At 49.2% G+C, this 20865-nt stretch overlaps 1 protein-coding gene and 1 long non-coding RNA gene across 3 annotated transcripts in view; both read left to right on the top strand.

The window, feature by feature from the left end:
• The first annotated feature begins 9047 nt into the window (after positions 1-9047).
• Positions 9048-9931, top strand: LOC116081222. Its single transcript, XR_004114753.1, has 2 exons — positions 9048-9106; positions 9551-9931. It is a non-coding gene; the product is annotated as an uncharacterized LOC116081222 (long non-coding RNA).
• A 9799-nt stretch (positions 9932-19730) lies between these two features.
• The window catches only part of Rhpn1 (rhophilin Rho GTPase binding protein 1), a 10515-nt gene continuing 9380 nt past the window's right edge, over positions 19731-20865 (top strand). The window contains exon 1 of one of the 2 annotated variants that reach the window (XM_031346420.1): positions 19731-19953. In XM_031346420.1, the coding sequence (XP_031202280.1) occupies positions 19873-19953 (81 nt within the window). In that variant the 5' untranslated portion in view covers positions 19731-19872. The remainder of the gene's footprint in view (positions 19954-20865) is intronic. The other variant, XM_031346419.1, reaches the window with a different exon arrangement.

Here is a 20865-nt window from a genome sequence, read left to right on the forward strand (position 1 = left end):
AAACAACAGCAGAGATACCATTATCACACTCTGAAAGCATCCAGTTCCCAGAGAGTTCTCGGAGTGCCTTAGCTGCCTTGGGTTTTCTTAGTTTTGATTTTTACAGGGCTGGACCCCAGGTCTTGACCAGGCTAGGCAACCAACTGTTGGATGCACTGCCTCGGAACCTTGATATAAATCAGAATCAAAAGTCCAAATGCATTTGGCTACACTTTCTGACTCTCTTTTAATTAGTTTATTAAAGCCCCGGCTGCTCTTCCAGAAAACCCAGTTTCAATTTATTGCTGCATAGTTTTATGTTAACTTGACCCAAGCTGGTGTCATCTGAAAGGCCAGACCTCCATTAAGAAAGTGCCTGCATAAGACCTGGCTATGGAGCCAGGCGGTGGTGGCACATGCCTTTAGTCCCAGCGCTCGGGAGATAGAGGCAGGCGGGAGTTCGAGGCTAGCCTGCTCTAGCATGAGTTCCAGGACAGCCAGGGCTACACAGAGAAACCCTGCTTCGGGGAAAAAAAAAAAGACCGGCTGTGGGCAAGCCTGGAGGGCATTTTCTTAATGAGTGATTAGTCGGGGAGGGCCCAGGCTATTGGGAGTGTTGCTATTCTCAGGCTAGTGGTCCTGGGTTCTATAAAAAGGCAGGCTGAGCAAGCCATGGGAGGCAAGCCAGGAAGCAGCACTCCCCCATGGCCTCTGCATCAGCTCCTGGCTCCAGGTTCCTCCCCCACTTGAGTTCCTTCCTGTCCTGACTCCCTTTGACAGTGAACAGTGTTGTGGAAGTGTGAGCCAAATAAACCCTTTTTGCCCTAAATTGCTCTGGTCATGGTGCTTCACCACAGCAATAGTAACCCTAACTAAGACAAATTCCCAGCACCCACATGGCTCACAACCATCAGTAACTCTAATTCCAGGAGATCTGACACCCTCTTTTGACCTCCACAGATGCCAGGTATGAATGTGGCACATAGACATACATGCCACAAAATACCCATACGAATAAAATAATAGGAAAAGGAAAAGGTTTGTTTTGTTATTTTTATTTGTGTGTGTGTGTGTGTGCGCGCGCGCGCACAGTGGAAGACAAAGGCAGGAACAAGAGGCACCACTGAGCCGGTTCGCCCCCTTCCTTTTTTATTTTAAATTTAATACATCTTAAACCTTTGAAAAATTTTAACTTTAGAAAAGTTTACCTTTAATCCCAGCTCTTGGGAGGCAGAGGCAGGCGGATTTCTGAGTTCGAGGCCAGCCTGGTCTACAGAGTGAGTTCCAGGACAGCCAGGGCTACAGAGAAACCCTGTCTCAAAAAACAAAACAAAACAAACAAACAAAAAAAGAAAAGTTTAAACATATGCCAAAGAAGAGAAAAACTAAAACAAAAAAACAAGGCTGGAGAGATGGCTCAGCAGTTAAGAGTACTGACTGCTCTTCCAGAGGTCCTGAGTTCAATTCCCAGCAACCACATGGTAGCTCACAACCATCTGTAATGGGATCCGATGCCCTCTTCTGGTGTACAGACAGTGACTGTACTTATACACAAAATAAATAAATAAATACTAAGAAAAAAGTCATGGGCTGGAGAGATGGCTCAATAATTAAAAACACTTGATGAACCCAGGTTCAGTCCCCAGTCCCCACAATAGTAGCTTACAACCATCTGTAACTCCCAGTGCCAGGAGATCAAATCCCCTATTCTGGCATTTGTGAGCACCAGGCAAGAAAGTGGTGCATACATGCACACACAGACAAATTTACACAACATAAAATTAAATTAAATTAATCCTAAGGGGGAAAAAAAAGCTGGCCAGGCAGTGGTAGCACACAACTTTAATCCTAGCACTGAGGAAGCAGAGGCAGGCAAATCTCTGAGTTCAAGGCCAGCCTGGTCTACAAAGTGAGTTCCAGGACAGCCAGGGCTGTACAGAGAAACTCTGTCTTGAAAAACATAAATTAATAAAAATATGATTATTATACATACTATTTTTTTTAACTCTATGAAGAGAGCTGGAGCCAGATTGATCCCAAAGTGACCCTAATAGCACATTCCCCATCATGAACCCAGTTGGCCTTTTTCGAAGAAAAAGACAGAAATTGACAAGCTGATCAAAAAAACAAAACAAAACAAAACAAACAAACAAAAAAAAAAAAACAAAAAAACCCTCGTGGAAACAATAAGGTACCAAGAGTAATAAAATGTCCTTGAAACCCAAGCCCAAAGCCAGAGGACTCCCTCCTGACTGTGCAAGCCTCAAAGCTGTGGTAATCAAGGCCTCATGGTCCTGGTGTGGAATAGACATGGGCCACTGGGGCACGAGAGTCCAAACGTGAACCCTGTGTCTATCAGCAGCGACATCAAGCAGGGACTACCCCATCCGACAGCAGATGATGCTGGCTGCCAGCTCTGAAAAGAACCAAGTTCAAATTCTTCCCATCATAGGCGAGACCAAATTGTAACAGCCCAGACTATAAAGGCACAGGTGTAAATCTCCAGGACAATGAGCGAAGGAGACAAGGACATTTAAAATATGACATGTAAACCAACCAGAAATAAAGTAGGTCAACTAGAATCACCAACATCACAAACTTCTGGGTTAGGGTAGAGATTTAGGGGTAAAATAGAAGTGCCTACTGTGTGTAAGGCCCTGGGCCTGAACGTCACTTCCTACTCCCATGCCCCAGAGTCACCACTATTACAAAGTGGGGGCTGGAGAGATGGCTCAGCAGCTAAGAGCACTGACTGCTCTTCCAAAGGTCCTGGGTTCAAATCCCAGCAACCACATGGTGGCTCACAACCATCTGTAATGGGATCTGATGCCCTCCTCTGGTGTGTCTGAAGAGAGCAATAGTGTACTCATATAAATAAAATAAATCTTTCAAAACATTAAAAAAAAGAAAAGAAGGAAGGATGGATGGATGGAAGGAAGGAAGGAAGGAAGGAAGGAAGGAAGGAAGGAAGGAAGGAAGGTGGGAAGCAGAGCTTCAAGGAGCTGGGCATGGCGGCAGACATCTGTATACTCCTAGCTCTGGGGACGCAGAAACAGAAAGGCCATCCTGGGCTACTTCGTGAGAAAGAATTCTCAAACAAAGCAGAACAAACAAAAAACTGTAGGGCTGGCCAGATGTCTCTGTGGGTAAGGATATTTGCTGCCAAGCCTGAGGACCTGAGTGTGATCCCAGGGACAGACTCCAAGCCTGAGGACCTGAGTGTGATCCCAGGGACAGACTCCTCCACAAGTACAGCATGGCTTGCCCCTCCCCCCAAAAAAATGTTTAAGAAGGTTTTTTTAAAACCACAATGAATTACCACTTCACAGCCAGTAAGACAAGAGGAAGAAAATGATGATGAAAACCAACAAGTACTGTTGGGTGTAAGGTATGGGATGTGGAGTGTGAGGGTAGGGGTCTGGGGGTAGGGGTGTAGGGGCGGGGTATCAGAGTGTAGGGGCATAGGGATGGGGTGTAAGGTGTGGTGTCAGGGTGTGGGTGTGGGGGCACACTGCTGGTGACAGTATGAAGTGTCAGGCTGTTTGAGAGAGGCATGGCTGTCCTTCAGCGTCAAGACTGGTCTTGTCAGACAGTTTGACTGGGCCTGGAATCAGAGCCTAAGCCTCTATCTAGGCTTACCTGTGAGGGATTGTCTTGAATGCATTCATTGAAATGGGAAAACCCACCCTAAAAGTGTGCGGTATCTTCCAGTGTCAGCTAAGACATAAGGAAGGTCAATATTTCCATATTCCCTGCCTGCCTGCCTCCTGTTAGCTACCTTTCTGTCGTTGTGATAAAACACCAGGATCCAAAGCAACTTACAGAAAGAAGGGTGTGTTTGGGCTTAGAGTTTCAGGGGCACAAATGTTTATTATGCAGGGAATTGTGGCAGCAAGAACAGGGAGCTGAGGTCTTACATCTCAACTACAAAGCATTGTGAAGCAGAAAGAACAAATTGGAAGGCTTTTAAACTCTGAGCCCTCCCTACTTCCTTCAGCAAGGCTGTACCACCTAAACTTCTCCATCACCATCAACTGGGAACCAAGTGTTCCAGTGCCTGAGACTGTGGGGGACATCATTTTCAGTCGAACCACACATGTGCCTCCACATCTCTGGAGTTAATCTGCCCTGTGGCTGTCATCCTTCACCAGCATTAGAACCATTCATGAGGACTGAAGATCAGTGCCTGTCTAAGAATCTCCAGGTCTTCAGCACTGGGCTGGGATGGCTCAGTCATCCAGCCTTGTGAGGGTACAACCACCGATTCTCAGTATCTCAAGTGTGAGACAGCCGTTATGGACTGACTGTCCATATTGTTCCAGCCAATCTAATAAGTCCTTTTTGTGATATACATTCAGTGTCTCAGTTCTGTTCCTCACAGATCACTAACTGGGCTTCCAGTGGTGTCGCTGAAAACGGGCATTGAAGCAAGCAAGCTTGAACCAGAGTTCACAGCTGAAAAGAGAAAAAGACCCAACTAGCCAAAAGACAAAGCAACATACAAAGACATCTGTTCGTACAACAGTTTCCAGCTTTGAGAGGGAACGAAGTCCTAGCAAGGTGGACAGAACCTGACAGCATACTAACCAGACAAACGCTGGCACAGAAGGACAGAGGCTGTAGGGCTCTGTTCATCTGAAGTGTCCCAAATACAGCCACAGACCGGAAGTAGAGCAGTGGTTGCGGTGGCTGCAGACACATGAGCTGGGGAGAGACTCCTGAAGGACCCTTGGTCCTCATTTGGGATGATGGAGGAGCTTTGAAATAGAGAGGGGTGAGGGCTGCCGGAGGCTGTGAATACAGTTCAGTGCCGCTCAGCCAACTCAAGATGACAAAGATGAGGGCTTCATGATATGTGCGTGATTTGTAATACGAACATATAAGGAAAGCCTCTACATCGTCCCGACACTCTCTGTGAGGAAACAGTGTGAGCTGGAGAGCATCCTGGGTCACAGAACTCACTTGGAAGCTGAGGATTCAGTCAGAGCCACATCTGCCAACACAATGTTTACATTTCTGCAAAACTGCAATAGCACTTGAAACTTGCGATGTTTCACTACAAAAATTCCAGTTTCTGTCTCTACTTAAACAAGTCAGTTAGCTTAAGAAGTGAGGGTGCCGGGACTGGCAGGCATCCTTAGACAGGAGTGGCTCACAACAGGATTGCCGCTGTGGCCCACGTTAGAGGAAGTGGCCAATCCCCTCATCAAGAAATCAGCAGCACAGTTTGACATCGAATTAAACTGCTTCCGAGTCCCAAGGCCAGGTGCACAGCTCTCAAGTGGTTCTCCTAAGATACCAACTCACACTGTTTAAATCTGACTCTGTCCACGACGAGCTGGGATGTCACTGCGGCCAGCAGGCCCTAAGTTCCAGCATGGTACTCAGCCATTCTAAAACAAAACCCTGTGCTTTTCCCCTCCAGACCTGCACCTGTCTTTCTCTCCTCCAGTCACAGGAAAGCAGCTGAGGAAAAAAAAAAATTAGCAAAACATCCAGGAGGCGAAGGAACTCACAGCAAGCCTTGCCCTTCCAACCGCAGCCACTCAGCCCTCAGAGGAGCCTGTGGCTGTAGGCACTGTCACCAAATGTACAGCTATTTCCAATAGGATCATCTATGTAAAACAAAACCAAACACACACAAAGGGCCCACAGCACGTGAGAGAGAGAGAGAGAGAGAGAGAGAGAGAGAGAGAGAGAGAGAGAGAGAGAGGACGGTCCCCTAAGGGCTATCACACAAATCTTCAAGGACTGAGTTTCCTCACGTGTCTGTATGCGGCTCACATTACCAACCTGTTCCACCATCTCTGGATTCCTATGCGACCAAAACAAAGACTACAGGCCTGTCTCCTGCATGGCTAGGCTCTCAGAACAGAATGCAGATCTCTCCTACCCACCCTGCCCTGGCATCCTTACTAACCACACAGGAAAGGGACAAGAAGACAGACCTCACTTAGTGATGGGGTCAGCCTAGCCTGGGGCTTCTCTTCTTCTTTGGATCATAACTACAAGTCACAAGACAAAACACTCACAGCAAGAGTATTTATATGTCATGACCAAGAGGGGGAATGTCCTTAACAACACAAGAAAGGCCACCGAGGTGTGTCCGCAGGAGGCCAGAGTGACCCCCAGGGGGAGAGTTGTGCCAAAGCCACGGTATGAATAGGACAGGTTGCCCACCCAGAGTCTGGCACCAGCTCCAACGTGAAGGAGCTATGAGCACTCCCACAAAGCATGGAAGCAGCAAGCTGCAGACCATCACAGTCCTCCAGAACTGAGAAATGAATGCACATTGCCACAGCCTCACACAGGCTACAGCACACACAGGGAGATCTGAGGACAACTCATAAGAGCCAGCTTACTCCAAGCGTCTTTACCCATTGAGCCATCCTACCAGCCCCGCCCCCAACCCCCTGAGTTTTCCAGTTCCTCAACATGTGACCAAAAAGACTTCTCATGGGCTGGAGAAATGGCCTAGCAGTTAAGAGCTCTGGCTGCTCTTCCAGAGGTCCTGAGTTCAATTCCCAGCAACCACCACGCAGCTCACAGCCATCTAAAATGAGACCTGATATCCTCCCTCTTCTGGCACACAGACATAGAATACATAAAGAAACAAATCTTTAAGAAAAAAATAAAAAGGGGCTGGAGAGATGGCTCAACAGTTAAGAGCACTGGCTGCTCTTCCAGAGGTCCTGAGTCCAATTCCCAGCAACCACATAGTGGCTCACAACCATCTGTAATGGGTTCTGATGCCCTCTTCCGGTGTGTCTGGAGACAACTACAGTGTACTCATATATATTAAAATAAATAAATAATTTTTAAAAAAGAAAGAAAAGGGAATTTTCAAGAGATAGATGAAACCTAAAGATTTCTTAAAATGCTTTTCACACTCAAAACACAGATTTAAAGGTTCGTGAATAAAAACTATGAACATGCAGAACAGTGTGAGTTTGGACTAGAATACTGAAAGTAAATAACATCCAAACCCCGGGCTGGGACACAGCTCAGTGGCATGGCACTTACTCGGCTCTGAGAGGACTTGAGTTCCAGGCCTCCTCAATGTTCCTTGTCTGGCTCCTCCCACATTTTCTGTTTCTTTATGATTTCATCTGCTCAGGATTCTTTCTTCCTTAAAACAAACAAACAAACAAAAACTAGTCAATGTAACTCCCAAGGGAAAAGCCACAAAACTCATGTCACCATGATGTCTCTGATGGGAAGAAATGCAAGCCATCCAGTATGGCCACCTCCTCCCTCCTCAGCTCTCCTCAACTTCCTTCCCAGGCACCCCACCCCCACCCCGACTGCCTGCCTGCCCCTTACCTCTCCTTCTCTTAGCTGTCTGCACCATTTAGGAGTGAGATCAAAGCATGGCATAGTGATTCAAACGCTGAGTCAGAAAGCACAGAAGCTGCCTGATTGACACTCAAACTCTTGGGCCAGCAAAGGCCAAAGTGCAGTCACTGGCAGGAGTCTCATCCTTCACTGAGAGCTCCTTCACACTAGGTCCTGGCTGTTCCTTATTACCCCTCTCCCTTACCTGAGAAAGTAGACAGACTAGGAGGTGCTGAAGGGGCTCTTGGGGCCATCCACAGGAGAATTCTGAGGGACAAGAGCAAGGACAGCCTATGGCCTGCCTATCCTGTGGCTGAGTCACATGGAGCACTCAGGTATGGCTTTTTCCCATCACCCCATCACCCAGAAAACAATGAAGTCCTCTGTTCCTGACTGTCAGTAGGTATTATTTCCCGTTGATCCCAATACACTCTAACTGGTCTCTCGGAGAGTCAGTTAACTGGTCCCGCTCATGTTCTTGGGTCTGACATGTCGTGTTCATATCACATGTCATATTTCATATTAAGTATTTAGAGGGCAAGCATAAAGTCTACTGAAAATGCACAGCTCACCATGTTTGCCTGAGTACTGAGGCTTTCAGACTAAAGCAGGAAACACAGTAACTAGAGAGGATACACGGTGCTGGAAGAGGAGTGGTCAGTCTGAGTGTGGGGAAATGGAGGGGGAACAGGAAAGACCAGTGGAAAGGCCATGGAGGCACAGAAGGTACAGCAGCCTCAGTCCCTAAGCGGAGTGGGAGGGGGACATGGAGTCCAGGCAGGAAAGCCCTTCTGCACAGGAGGAAGAGCCAAGGGACAATCCAGTGAGGTCCCTAAGTTGGGACAGCCCCGGTTCTCATGTGTCTTGTGTCCAGGCCTTGTTTGATAGGGGCAGCCACAGCAGGGCAACTGGTCAAGGCCTGGGCCCGAGTTCCTGCATTAAAGTAATTAAGAATGGCAGTGCACCAAAAGGAGAGGAGATGCTGGGGGGACACCAAGGAGAAGGTCATCACCAAGAGCAGACTGGTCCCTGGGAAAGAGTATCCTGAGGGCTGATGACCCCTGCGCTCTCTGTACCTTGGCCCCAGCTCACTGGCTAGGTCCTATCTTCTCTACTTCAATCCCAGAACCTCTGTGGCAAGGCAAGGTACAGCAGCAACACATGGGCTATAAGCCACTCAGGCAGATGTTGAAGGATCCGCAAACACTACTATGCACGCATACACACACAGGCACACACAAACACATGTCTACGCAGGGGTCTAGTTTAAAGCTCCTATTACAGCCCCAGAAGTGCTACCTACATACAGCACATGCATGAAGCATCATGGCACAGTGAGAGCAGGGGGGTTGAACAAGATGTTTGCTGTCTACTGTGGTGGGCTAGCCTGTAAGGAATTGCAGATGTAGCCTGGAGCATTCACAGCAAGCAAGCCAGATTTCCGTCTGCTGTTCCATCACACTGGCCAGAAGAGGAGGTCAGCAGAGAAAGACAACATGTAACATCAGTACATATGGCCAGAGTGACGGAGCAGCCAGAGATCCCAAGTGAGGGAGCACATGGGCCACTGTGAGTCCAGGGCAGAGTGCTGTTGGCTCGAAGGCAGGCCCTTGTGCATCTATGTAATTTCAGAGGTGGGTCCAGCGAGCACTGGCTGAGGAGCTAGAAATGAGGTCGCTTTCCCTGTCTTGAAGCCTCTTGCAGTCCCTGTGACACACTGTGATGATTCCCTCTGATCCACATCCACGAATGGACGGAGCAGTTTATGGAGACATCAACCTTGACAGTTCTGGTAAACTATGGGTTCTGGGTGTCTTTAGGCCTTGAGAGGAGCCCTAGGGACTTTCAGGAGGGATGGGCTGGCAAGGTCCTGAGAGCATTAGGCTCGCTGTGAGTGTGCTGGGGTTAAGGAAGTGCAGGACCCCCGCTCCTTGCCTTTTAGGGGAGGGTTGATGTCTGCTAAAGCCCTTACAGAGTGCCCTTCCACTGCTGGGTCTCAGACAGAGGGGTTGAACCACAGGTCTGACGGGAGGTCAGAGCCAGTTAAACATTGGTCTTGGGAGGAAGTGAGGACAGTATTTGGTCTCTGGTTTGCACGACTTCAGGAAAAATGGACAGTGGGGGAAAGCGGCTGTCACAGACAGGCTCTCCGTGTCTACACTGCAGCTGCTTTATAAATTGTAGCCCATGTTCAGGGTTATTAACGATGCCATCTTCCTGTCTTCTTTACAAATAGGTGTTAGGCAAATAGCTGTTCCCCTGTGCTGGTGAATGATGAGAACAAACGTCATGGCAGAGATGGCTCGCTGCCTGCCATGCTCTGCGGAGCCTTTGCATAAAGAGAACGTCTAATAAGCATTCGGGCCTGGATTCGTTGAAATCACATGGAGGCTGAGCTCATTTTACTCATGATGCCGCGGGAGTGATCGCGAAGGCAGCATATGTCATACACTTCTTAAACACCATTGCCAGCCAGTGACACAGCACCATTCAGTCACGGAGATTAAAAATTAGTCAGACGTGGAAAATAGAAACGGGGCTTCATAAGAAGGAGGGATGGTTGCACTGAATGATGTGCCCTCTTTTGCGTAGTAAATAAATGATATGTATTTCCTGATGACAAGTATTTCCCGGGGCAGCGATGTCTAGGTGGTCTCATCGTCAGTTGACTGGCTAGACAAGAATCAAAAATATGTTACAAATTGTGTCCCCCCAAAAATGTCAGACAATTCACAATAATAACATCAGAGTCACATCCATCCAGGTCCAGTCTGGATTGGGCCACAAATAAGTAAGTGCCCTTGGAATTAGGATTTGGGGAAGACTGAATCTGGGGCCTCAGAAGGCAAATGTTCTACTGACCTACATCCTCAGCCCAAGTAATATTCTTTTCAGGTGTTACTGACTCTGAAAGCATAGCTGTGTGTGTGTGTGTGTGTGTGTGTGTGTCTGTGTGTGTGTGTGTAGGGGTAGGTGGTTGGCCCTTGCTTGTATTCCTGCTGCCTTTGAAAAGTATGGCTGGGACCAGCCTACATTCCTGTTTCTTCTCCTCTTCTTTTTAAAAAGATTTTTTTTTCAATTGTGTGTGTGTGCGTGCGTGCATTCGTACACAAGCACATACATGTGTACAGGTTCCAGAAGACAGCATTAGAGCCCCTGGAAGTGGAGTTCCAGGTAGTTAGTTGTAAGCTGTCGAGTGTGGGTTGCTGGCAGCCAAGCTCAGTCGTCTGCAAGAGCAGTGAGTGCTCTTACCCACTGGGCCATTGTTCCAGCCCCTTCTGTGACTTCTTATACCCCTCACACAGCCACTGTCAGAAAGAACAGACCACAGGAGTAGCCAGATCCACCCAATACTACCCAAGCCCTAATTCCACACCTCCCTTTCTGCAAGATGACCAGGCCCTAAGCCTTCCCCAGCCTCATCACCAGGAATCGTACCAACTCTTTGAGTTCAATGTGTCCACCTCTGTAACTCTGGCTCATGTAATCCCAGCCAAAGCATCCTGGTTCTCACACTCCAGTGACTATAGCTAGCAGGGGCTCCTCTTATGACTTCAGACAGTACTGGATAGCACCATGACCACTTCCTCTGCTTAAAGCACCCTCTTGCCTAGACTGTAGGTTCTGTGTTTCCTGCTGCTACTGCTCCATACTGTCCCACCTTTTCTGAGTCCTGCCACAAACTCTGTTCCCGGCACTAGATAACAAGAACAAGCAAATGGAGACCTTTGCCTCTGGCTGGCCCCGGAGCTCTAGGCTCAACAGGTGTCAGACATATCCATGGATCCATCTGGCAGCAGCTCCACTCCGCACCCTAACCGGATTCTCCATCTGGTGGCCGCACCGTGAAATCCACGGTTCAGCCTTCGCACACACTCTTCCCTGCAGCCACTTCAGATTGCCAGCCAGCCTCTATCTACATGGTTCCAGCATGGCTACCTGGACACACACTCACGGAGTCTTGGTGTGCTATTTGGGACGTGGGAGGCTTTGGGCAGCTTCAGCTTGTAAGGTATGCTTCAGGCTAATCAGTATGCCCAGGCTCCAGCAAATGCCAATGCCCAGCACAATACCAGTGTCCCAGGCCTTACCAAGGTGCAATCTTTAAGGTGAAGAGTACACATGCAAGTCATTTGTGCGTCATCCTGCCCCATTATCCCTTGCCTGTTCTGTCCCCCAGAAGACCTCAAGCAAACCACCTCCTTGCTCTGAACAGAACTTCCCCCCCACCTCCCTCCTGAAAGCATGCAGGCCCCTGAGTGAGGCTGTGTGCTGGGGCGTATCCTCCCTGAGGTTCCCCTACAGTGCCTCTGGGAAGGCGTCTGGGGGGGTGCTCACTGTGGTGCCTGATGCAAGCTTATGCTCTGAGGGGGCACCATTTTGTCTTCTAAAGTGACCCAACTTACCTTCAACTAGGAATACGCATTCGTGTGCTTCCCAGGGCTGGTGACAAGTCCTGCACTGGCCCATGATGTGACAGTGATCGATGGCCCGTCTCACCCGGGAGCCAGGTACATCTTTTACTAAAGGTGGCCTCCTCTGAATGACAAATGGTTTTCTCACAAACACGAAACTGTTGATTGTATTTACAAACAGTTCATTTTTCACATGCTGCCGGTCCTGGCCCTCACGCTTGGGACCCCTCCATATGATGCATGGGTGGCTATTACCAACATTGATTAAGGCTTCCTGTCCTCCTGCGGTTCCCATCCCTCCATTCATCACAGACAGGCACTGGCACACGGAAGTGTATGATTCTCCCCCAACCCGCCCCCGTACTTGTCAGTATCTGTTCTTCAGCTGTGTTATTCTGTGTGCCCCCTTGAATAAGGTGCATGCCACAGCTCTGACATCTTGATGTCCTCGGTGGTGGATAAACAAGCCCCTAATTAAATCCTTTGGCTTTATCCAATCTTGGGCCTTCAAAGACTACCTCCTCTGTTCCTCATTCTGGAAAAATGCAAGTGTAAATAAGGTGTCAGCAGGACAAGCAATTGAGCCAGGAATCTTGACGTAAGTGTCACCACGCAAAGTGTCTGTTTAGACCTTCCATTCCTGTGACCTGGAGTAACTGGAAGGAACAAAGGTTGATTTTGGCTTGCGATTCCAGAGGTTTCAGTCTATGGTCAGCGGGCCTGCTGCTTTAGGGATCTGTAGGGAGTGGGGCATCGTGGTGAGAACACGAAACTGCTCATCTCACCTCCGGGAAGCAAAGAGAGACAGGCTCTCGTTGGAGGATATACCCCTAGTGACCTTCTCCAACTAGGCCCCACCCTAAAGTTTCCACCTTCTCCCAAATCTTCATACATAAGCCTTGGAAAACATTGCGCATCCAAACTATAGCAAGATTAACCCAAGGGACCCTAGAACCAAACTCCTCAGTACCCACCGAGGCAGGAGCAATCATGAGCAAGAGCAGCCCAATCCAGACCAAGCTATACTATTTTAGAATCAGCTTTTTTTTTTTTTCACATTGCTCTCTCTAGCCCATACATTTCGAGTTCTTTCGGGTTGTAAGTTTGGTTCGATGGTGGCATCCCCAAGACTGACCCACTCCAAGGGATAGGCTGCCATTTGTGGGAGTGGCCAGACAGGGCTAGGAGTCTCTAATCTCTTAGCACAGCAGAAAGGTAGGCAAGTCAGTGATTTCTAGAAGCTCTGGGCTCTCACATGGCAGCTCAGAAAAAGGCCACTTGCTGCCCAACTAAGAAATCCAATGTTACCACTGACATCAAAACCCACCAGAGCCTGGAGATGCAGCTGAAAGTGGGGTATTTGCCTGCCATGCACACAGCCATGGGTTCCATTCCCAACACACACACACACACACACGCACGCACACACGTGCACAGCATCCTATTTTCTACCTCCTGACTGCAAAAGGCTGCTGCACAGAACCTTTTCAGCCACTGCTCTTCACTCCGCCTTTCACAGTGAACTCATCTGCCCTCTCATTTCTCTTCCTCCTCTCATTTTTCCTTAAGAAAGAAGCCACTCTTGCTGTGACCAGCCCAGTGGTACATAAGTACTTGTGCCCTTCTGCCAGCCCTGAGGACCATGAGGGGACACAGATCACAGATCACCTCACCAACAGGGTTGATGGGGTTTCCTCAGTTTTCCTTGTTATGAATGTCAACACAGGCCTCTCCCCACAGGGTGCCCGGTCTAAGTTTGTTTTATTCACTTGAATATATGCCCTGTGCTTCCTCCAAGCTCCCTGCCTGCAGCTAAATCTCTGCTCACGCCCCACACGTAGAGGTCAAAGCACAACCACCAAGAGTTTGTTCTCACTTCCTAACTTTATGTGAGTTCTGGAGATCAAGCACAGGCCATCATGCCAAGCGCAACTGTTAAAGGGACTGTGTTTTCTGTTGTACCCCAAAGAATGGCTTGGCTAGCAAATCATTCTAATAGTTATTAAAAAAGTAAATTGGATTGGGTGGTGGTGGTGCATGCCTTTAATCCCAGCACTTGGGAGGCAGAGGCAGGCGGATTTCTGAGTTCGAGGCCAGCCTGGGCTACAGAGTGAGTTCCAGGACAGCCAGGGCGATCCAGAAAAACCCTGTTTTGAAAAAACAAACAAACAAACAAACAAACAAAAAAAGGTAAGTTGGGCCATGGTTGGTGCAAACCTGCAAACCTTTAATCCCAGCTCTCTGGAGGCAGAGGCAGGAGTGATCTGACATAGAGAGCTTTAGGCCAGCCAGGGCTGTATCATGAGATATTATCTCAAAAAAAAAAAAAAGGAAAGTCAGAAGATTCATCAAACCTCTGCTGCTGTGTTGATTGAGCTAGGTTAAGATCACTGGCATTGCATCAGCGTCTGTGTGGTTTGGGGAGCTGCAGGGGCGTCATGTCTACTTCAGAGGTCTCCCTGCCCACTTTGGTTTTTCAAGACAGGGTTTCTCCGTGGCCATGGTTGTCTTGGACCTCACTCTGTAAACCAGACCTGGCCTCAAACTTAGAGATTCACCTGCCTCTGCCTCCTGAGTGCTGGGATTAAAGGCATGTGCCACCACTGCCTCGCTATAGATTGTTGTTGTTGTTGTTGTATGCATTGGTGTGAGGGCACGAGATCCCTTAGAACTGGTGTTACAGTTGTGAGCCTCTATCTGGGTACTGGGAATCGAACTCAGGTCCTTTGGAGTAGCGGAGAATGCTCTTAACTGCTGAGCCATCTCTCCAGCCCTATAGTTGTATTTCTTATCCAGTATCTTCCTAGACAGCTGTAGTTAGATCACATTTATGAATGAATGTTCTTCTATTTCCATGTCGTTTCTTAAAAAGCAGTTGTACTTTGTGCTGTATCAGTCTGGTCAGGCCGCAGTAACAAGCGCTCTGACGGGGGGGTCAGGGGCACAGCAGGGCGGGGGGTGGGGGGCAGGATAAGCAACAGGAACCTCTTTCTCCACCACCCTCAGAAAGTGCCAGCTGACTCAACTCCTGGTGAGTGATCCTTCCAATTTGTAGATTTAGCCTTTGGGGTGTAGCCTCCCTGAGGATATAAAGAGCTGTCAGTTCTCTTAGGAGGCACTGGCCTGGCTGCACTTCCTCTAGCCCTCCTTAATTCAGAAGGCCCGTCACTGCGACATCCCATGGGGGAGGGGAGATAGCCTTCAACGTGTTATCTGACACAGACACTCAGTCTGTGAGCTGCTTTGCTTCAAACTGGCTGCTCTACCCAACTCTCCAAGGTGTTAGAATTGGTTTTTGGTTGAACGTCTTAGGATCCTTAATACCTTGACTAGGAGCTTCAGAGTGCTTCGGCCCCCATTCCTATCCTGTAACCTAGAGCCCTACTGTAAAGATTCCCATGTACAGACAGACACCTGTGTTTAATATGCTATCTTTATCGAGTTCAGCTGACTTATCTCAAGGTGGCTTGCCAGGGAATTGTCCCCTGCCCTGGGAGAACTGGGGGAGGGGCAATCTCGGCATGGACTTCCCTGGAGCCCATCCTCCCTAACGCTCTTGGGACACTGCCCCAGGACACTGTACAGCTCCTGGGGTGGGCCGGGCCATAGTGGTGTCCAGGGTGAAAAACAAGGTCATCCTCTGCAGGCCTTTCTCAGGGACACCAAGAGCATCCTACTAAATGGGTTTCTGTTGCATAAGCTGCCTGGTACTGATTACTTCTTATGGTAGGCTGAGCGGGCTCCTTATATAAAGTTCAAGTGCTTAAAAAAGAAATGGAAGGTGCAGGGTTTACTCATTCATTCACAGCAATGGCAATGATGTTTAAGGTGAGACAGGACGCAGGACTTCCGGCTCACTTCAGACACCCTGGCAGTCAGAGGGCTGTGCTCTCACCCACACAGCCTCTCCTCTGATCTGACTTCTCACCTTCTGCTCTCACCAAGCCATTGGCCACTCACATTTGTGAGCCCCATTTTCTTTCACCTCGGCTAGCTTAATTAAGTTACAGAATTTCTTTTGGTTATACACCACAGATTTCATGTGTGGTATTTGCTTTCTAGATACCTCTTCTAACTTCCCTTCTCACTTCAGTCTTATTAAGATATAGAGCCCTTCCTGGAGAGATGGCTCAGGGGCTAAGAGCACGGACTGCTCTTCCAGAGGTCCTGAGTTCAATTCCCAGTAACCACAGACTGGCTCACAACCATCTATAATGGAATCCGATGCCCTCTTCTGGTGTATCTGAAGACAGCTACAGTGTACTCACATACAAAAAAATAAGTTAATAAATCTTTAAAAATATATATATAGGCTTTCATTTCCAATGGTTACATTTGATTTGGGGGCATTGTTGTTGTCGTCGTCGTCATTGTCATCAGTTTCTAGGCTCTTACAACAAAAAGAGAAAAGCAGGCCAGTACATGCACATGAAACTAGCAGTTCTGCAAGATAGTTTAGCAGAACCAAACCCCTGCCCTGCCTGCCACCCTTTTAGCTGCTACTCTGAGACTCCCCACGCTGCTGACTCGGTATCTAACTGCACCACACTTCCCACCTTGCTTATGTCTCCACTTCCAATGTTTTCTGCTGGACACTGAACCTTAGACTGAAAGAGTTAAATTTGAGACTTGTGCTGGCTAATGAGAAAATTACAGAAAAACACAGTGGACCAAGGCCGAGCATGTCCAAATAAGCCTGGGCAGAAGTAAGCAGGCTGTTAGACATCCCGAGAACTAGCAGGTCAAAAAGACATAAACTATAAAGATAGGAAAAAAACATGCAAGGACATGTCTGGGTAGACACTGAGTAGTGGGCCATCTGGTCCTCTTAGATATGATTTAAGGTCAGATGCTCTGTTGACTCAGATTAACACCAACCTTAGGAATTTTCCACTCTGTTCTGCATGTAATATAGTTGATATTTGAACTAGCCAATCATGTATAGCCACACTGATTCCTTTGTTCCCTCAGACCTTTTCCTTATATAAATCCCTAACCCCTGAGCCTCGTGGTCGATTCCTCTATCTCTTGCATGAAATATGTGTTGATCCGGAGCTCCGATATTAAACTGCCTCATGTGTTTACATCAAGACGGTCTCTCGTGATTCCTTGGGTGCACATCCTCCCAAGATTTGAGTGAGGGTCTCCCCAAGGGGTTCTTTCACTACCTGAATATTTTTGGCTGAGTCTAAGGTTCTCATTTGAAAAGGCCTGGAGTTCTTAGGACCCTCCACAGTCGAGAGCCTCCCTCAGCCTTGCCTGCTGAGCTAAGATGCCCTGCAGGACTACAGGGGGAGAGAAACCTAGGGACGGCAGCAGGACATCCCTAAGAGCCCTGAATGGGAACCTAGGGAGAAAGTGTTCCTGCCATGCACACTTTGTGTGACAGCAGTTTGAGGCGAAAACTTCAAGGAAAGTCAGTCTCCTGCCCCCGCATTGTTGGCACCCCTAACTCAGAGGTAGCCCAGATATGTCCTGATACTCGTGTGCTAGGTGCCCACCAAGATATGATTTATTAACAGCTAGACAAAATTGAACATTGCTCTCTGACCCTTACCAAATTCCAACATCTTAGCCAAACCCTGGTTTGGAATTTAACCACCCAGACTAATTGCCTCCAGCATTGTGGGTAGGGCACTGAAGCTCACAGAATGACAGACTTATCCCAGGACAAGATCAAGTAAAATCCTCATTCTCACTCATGTACTACAGCTGAACCACTCACTCCTAGGAATTAGCAAGAGACCGTCTCTACTTCCCCAAAAGATTAGCATAGTTGGCTTTTTACTGAGGATGGGTGGGACCTTGAGCCAAGTGTGTGTGTGTGTGTGTGTGTGTGTGTGTGTGAGAGAGAGAGAGAGAGAGAGAGAGAGAGGGAGAGAGAGAGAGAGAGACAGCATTCAGCAGTCAGCATTGAGCATTTGGACTCGCTCGCACTCTGACTAGAACTAGAACTTAGGTGGACTAGGACTTAGATTCATGCAGTCCGCAGCCCCCTGGGCCCAGAGTGTGTGCAGCACCAGTGGAGATTCAAGAGATTGAGCATTCAAGATTGAGCATTCAGCATTCGAGATTCGAGCCTTTACCCTCCTGGCTGGCACACACGCAGCCCACCCACCCACCCCCCAACTCCGGCCAGGCCCATGCGGCCCGAGCGTGCTCGGAGCCAGTCCAGAGGAGATGGCTGCTGTTTTAGACCCAATGTGTTTCAGATGGCCTCAGAGGTACCTTGACTACTGAGCTGCCAGATTTTTCATCTCTCTTTTGCAATGATTGTAAAAGCCTCATGTCATTTTTGAGAAATACACTCAGATTCTACTCTACTTGTGTTGAGTCTGTTTGTCACAGCCAAATCCCATGCACACCTGGCCAGAACCCATCGTCCCGCGGTACAAGGGACCCCGTAAGAACCCTCAGTCTGTGGCATGTTCCTAAACTGTGGATCCCTGCAGTTGTCCTAAGTGAGCTGGGAAGGGGTGGGCTTTCCTAAGGTTTATGAAAGGGACAATCCTGCTGAGAAAAGAATAGTTAAGAGCCAACCTGGGAGGGCTGGAGGAGGTGGTCCAGTGGTTAAGGATGTGGACCAGTCTTATTCAGGACCAAAGTTAGGATTCCAGACTCTACACCCAATAGTTCACAACTACCTGTAACTCTTGTTCCAGGATCTAGTACCTGCTTCTGGACTCTGCAGGCACTGTACTCATATGCAGAAAGACACACAAATTAAAATAAAACCTTTAAGCAAAACGGTAAATTTAGTCATGCATGCTTTGCTGGGTGGATGTCGGTCTCTGCATACAGGATTCTGAAGACACACACACAAGTGTGAGTTCTGGGTTGCCTGTGCAGGAGGGTGGCACGTTTGCTAGGTGACAAACCTGTGGTCCCTGTTTAGTTCTAAGGTGTCAACCACACTTAGGCAGCATCATAAGAGCCCTGGTGATGGAGGAGGCTGGCCATGAAGATGACAGTGGAGGATGAAGTGAAAGTAGGTGAAGCTCATCAGGAAGATACTGGAGGAAAAAGAAAAGAAGAGAAGAGAAAAGAAAAGAAAAGAAGAGAATGCCCTGGGCTCAAAAACAAGCTATTGCGGAAGGCCAGGAAGCTTGGAGAAGCTGGCGGGGCATATGAGAGAAGCATTTCTGGAGGTGCCCACTGTAAATGTCCAGGGACTTCCAAGAGCTTAGCCGAGAAGATTTAAATCTGGGGATGACAGAGTCAGGTGCGTGTGAGGAGGGGGTGGGGCGTAGAGATTGAGTCCTCTGAGTCAGTCAGGGCAAGCAGTGACCAGGGTGGCCGGCAGCGTGGAGGAGGCTGACCTTTGGAGCTGCTTGACAAAGGGCTAGCCACTCATTTCTAGGATGTGTTCTCAGCTCACCTAGTGTGAGCCAGCCCACATGGAATCTGAGAAGTGCTTCGGGGTAAGCCCTGCAAGGAGCTCGGGTTCTGGAAAAAGTCCAATTCTCAAAACAGGAGTTCTGGGAGGCGATCCGGTTCTGGAAGCACAGGGAGGTCAAGGAGAATGTAGGCTCTGAAACAAACCAGGCATAACCAGGTCCCGGAGGCGAGGTTTCTGGGGGCGGTTCTGGAAGCAAGGGGACCGCAGCGGCGCTCCGCTTCGCAGTGCAGGGAAGAAAGCAGGCATTGTTTAAGAACCAGCACAAGCACTTGTCTCTAACAAACCGTTTAAAAACCTCATTGTAAACATTTTTGGAGCAGTCCTGGAGGGTCCCGTTGCCGGGGTGACGAGATAAAGCCTTGAAGTCCCTGCAGAGGCTGCAGCCGCTCTTGGTCGCCGCCCCCAGTTCTGCTTGTCTTTTCCTAACTTTCCTCGCACGCCCAGCAGCTAGCGTGGCGCATGCGTACCCTGATCGGCGAGCGGCCCTGGTTGCTAAGAGTTACCAGATCCCTTACCAGGAGCCCGCCTTTCTCTCACTCTGGTTGGTGGTTGTTTCTATCCATCGGAGCAGCTCTCACCTCTGATTGGACAATATCAAGTTTTGCAGGCGGGGCCCGAGCTCTGCCGCACCGGTCAGTCGGACCCTCCAGGAGGGGACAGTCCAAGCTGCGCGGCTGGTCCTCCCTGGAGAGCAAGGGACCTGCTGCTCGCGGCCTCTCGGGATCAGCGTCCGAGCAGGCGGCGATGATCCTCGAGGAGAGGCCAGATGGCCAGGGCACTGGCGAGGACAGCTCTCGGCAGCAGGACGACAGCAGCATCCGCAAGGTGGGGGCTGAGGAGGGGTGTGGGTCTCCAGCCTCCTGCCCCGCGCTGTGCAGGGCGGCCTTTGCGGCCTTTCCTTCCTGGGTCCCGCGCCCCTGAAAGCCAGCTGGGGAAACTGAGGCCCCTAGGAGAGGCCAGAGCCCGGGTTCGAGTCTAGTGGGAATAACAGTGGCGCAGTCAAGGTCTCGATGGTTTTCCCCAATCCCCTTGGTTCTCAGAACCAAGAAGTTGGTTCTGATGGGTGACAACCCCCACTCCCTTACCTCCACCACCAAGCACGTGTTTTTTCTGACGTCTAGAAAGCCTTCTTTCCTAACAGTGTCTTCTGGGTGCCCAGCTGTAGGAGCCGGTGTCCTATTAGATGTTAGGTTGTGGCAGCAGACAGCAGAAACATTCCGGACTTCACGGGGCAGCCTTACTACTTCCCCCACCCCCCATAACATACATCCCCTACAAAGCTCCTGACTCTAGAGATGGTGCCTGGGCTTCCAGGAACACAGGAGTGAAATGGAATTTGTTTGCTCTTTGCCTAAGGGATATTATGTTATCTTACGCTGCTTCTCCAGTCTGAGGTCCTAGGGTTCAGTGAGTGTTTGAGTTTAATGTGTGTGCATAAGCTCTGGGGTACTCCTGCTGGTTCCCAGGGGCTGCTAAGCAGACGCTCCTGTCACATCACTATTCCCGGGTGTCTGCCATGGCACTTTGCCCTCCTTCCTTCCTGGTGTCAGATTGTACTCTGTTGCTGGCTGATTCTATCCAGCTTGGCGGGGGGCAGGGGGGGTGTCTCCTGGGGAAGGAGAAAGGCACTGGGACTTGGACAGATCCCTCAAGGGCTCCATCCTACCTAGGCATGTCTGATACCACAGTGACTAGCTAGCCCAGGGGGTGGGGTGGGAGGTAGATTGGGAAGAGGGA

Source organism: Mastomys coucha, unplaced genomic scaffold, assembly GCF_008632895.1.
Source record: "Mastomys coucha isolate ucsf_1 unplaced genomic scaffold, UCSF_Mcou_1 pScaffold11, whole genome shotgun sequence".
NCBI lineage: Eukaryota > Metazoa > Chordata > Mammalia > Rodentia > Muridae > Mastomys > Mastomys coucha.